General features: G+C 31.4%; 1 protein-coding gene across 1 annotated transcript; it reads right to left on the reverse strand.

The window, feature by feature from the left end:
• Positions 1-507: 507 nt before the first annotated feature.
• On the reverse strand, positions 508-1497 carry LOC108727461 (THAP domain-containing protein 2). Its single transcript, XM_018455605.1, has 3 exons — positions 1356-1497; positions 822-981; positions 508-667 (listed from the first exon to the last, which is right to left on the reverse strand). Exons 1-3 carry the CDS (start codon positions 1495-1497, stop codon positions 508-510), a joined length of 462 nt encoding a protein of 153 aa, XP_018311107.1.
• Between the last annotated feature and the right edge of the window lie 809 nt (positions 1498-2306).

Consider the following 2306-nt stretch of genomic DNA (forward strand, 5'->3'; position numbering starts at 1 on the left):
CTTGCTGCATTTTCTTTTCCATTATAAATTAACTGTAAATTTAATTTCTCATTTTCTTCTACAAGCTTAGTTTTTTCTGTTAATAACTTGTCTTTTTCTTTTTCTAATTTTTTTAGCAATTCCAATAGCATATGTGTTAAAACATTTTTGTTATAACTACTTTCTTCATTTCTGTAACATATACACTTGCATTTAAATACTAATGAAACACTAATTATACTTATGTGATTTGAATATTATAAGGAAATATAGAAATGATTAGAAAAGACATTTTAATACAATATAGATAGTAATGAAAGATAAGAGACAGATATAGATTAATTTCTACATACGTGGCTTGTTTCACTGCAACATCCGAAAGCAAAACACGATTATCTTCACAGATATTTGTAACTGCAGAATCATCTTCACAGATATTTGTAACTGCAGAATCATCTTCACAGATATTTGTAACTGCAGAATTATCTTCACAGATATTTGTAATTGCAGAATTATGTTCACAGATATTTATAATTGCAGAATTATCTTCACAGATATTTGTTTTATAACTGCAGAATTATCTTCACAGATATTTGTAACTGCAGAATTTGTTTGCTCTGAATGTATATGCTGTTTTTCTCGCATATACTGCACAAGTTCTCCATAAATTGGTATACCTGTATGTACTCTGAAAAATATAAAAGTACTCATTTTCTTTTTTTCTATTTATTGAATTATATTATACTTCTTTCTAAACTTCAATCATATATATTATTGTTTAAATCTCGAGAGTCCGTTATCGGTATAAAAATACGTTTTTATTCTTTTATTAGCATTTTCACATGTTTTTGTGTGTTCGTTTCTTTTCCAAATTCAATAATTTTGTAGGGATAGAGTTTTCCTTTATTTGCCATATCTGCTTAGCAGGTATATTCTTATACCGTGACTTCGTCCATACCATGTGAAAGCAGTTTTCATCAAAATGAAGATTACATATTGTTGCTAAAATTATATTGTGTAGTATATTTATTAGAATTAGTTTCACAATTCATGATTAACTCTTAACAGAGGTTCAACTTATTTCTTATCACTTTCCAATTCTAGAATTGCAGAGAGATAAGGAAGAAGAGAGATAAGTTGAATCTTGGTTAAGAGTTAACCGTGAATCGTGAAACTGAGCCTAATAAGTTTTTACCAATGTAGAATAACTTTAATCTCGGTTTAACTTACTCTTCATCTTTATCTAATTCTTAAAACTAGAAAAAGAGTTAGTTGAACCGAAATTAAAATTAAACTACAGTGGTATAGAAACGAGCATTAGTCTGTCAAATAATATGAAATACTGTTATACGATAATAAACATTAATATCATTTACCGGATTTAGTTATTTCGCTTTTATTTTTTCTGCAAGCTTTTAGCCATTGCTGGCGAATAACAGGATCTTTCGGGAATTGGAAAAATTTTATATTTTCTGTCCGAATACAATTTTTGCAATTTTTTATATAACAGTTTGGCATGATGCTTAAAAAATAAAATACATATGTAATATATAACAGAAACGAAGGAAAATTGTGTGCCGAATTTTTATGTGTATGTATGTACATCCAAGGACTTCGATTCTTTCCCTCGGTTACTTTTTTAAAACTTCTAAAATTCAAGTTATTTCGACTTTACGTCAAATTTAGTTTTAAGCAAACGTAAGATTTAATCGTGTCGTTAATCATGCTATGGCCCGTTTCTACCAATGTAGATTAATTTTAATCTCAGTTCAACTTACTCTTTATCTTTTTCTAATTCTCAGAACTGGAAAAAGATGAAGAGTTAGTTAAACCGAGATTAAAATTAAACTATATTGGTATAATAGAAAGGGGCTTATGAGCATTAATGTTCGGCCACGAGCAATAGGACTGAGATGAATAGAATCGGGTAATTATGCAGATATACGGACCTACGATGACCTTGACCTCGACGTATGTGGTCAAGGTCATGACTCTGAGTGATTTTAAACAAATTTTAGTTCTCGCTCGTTATTCGTTAAAAAGTTATCAACAAAAAAATTTTATAAATGTTACATAATTTTCTGACACCCCCATGTACCTACTGTATAGGCTATAGGGGTGGAGATGAGGTGAAATTCGCTTCGGGCGGAAAGTTGAATGCCCCTTGACAGGGGGGAACGTGAGGTGAGAGAGAGAGAGTCGCTTCGCGTGGAAGTCATGCGCCCCCAAGTAGGGGGGAGATGGGGTGAGAGTCGCTTCGCGTGGAAATTCGTACGGGCAATGGAGGAAACTCATTTCGCGGAAAGCCATTACGTAAGCATTGTAAG

This window comes from Mycetomoellerius zeteki, unplaced genomic scaffold (genome assembly GCF_001594055.1).
Source record: "Mycetomoellerius zeteki isolate Tzet28-1 unplaced genomic scaffold, Tzet1.0 scaffold495, whole genome shotgun sequence".
Classification (NCBI taxonomy): Eukaryota; Metazoa; Arthropoda; class Insecta; order Hymenoptera; family Formicidae; genus Mycetomoellerius; species Mycetomoellerius zeteki.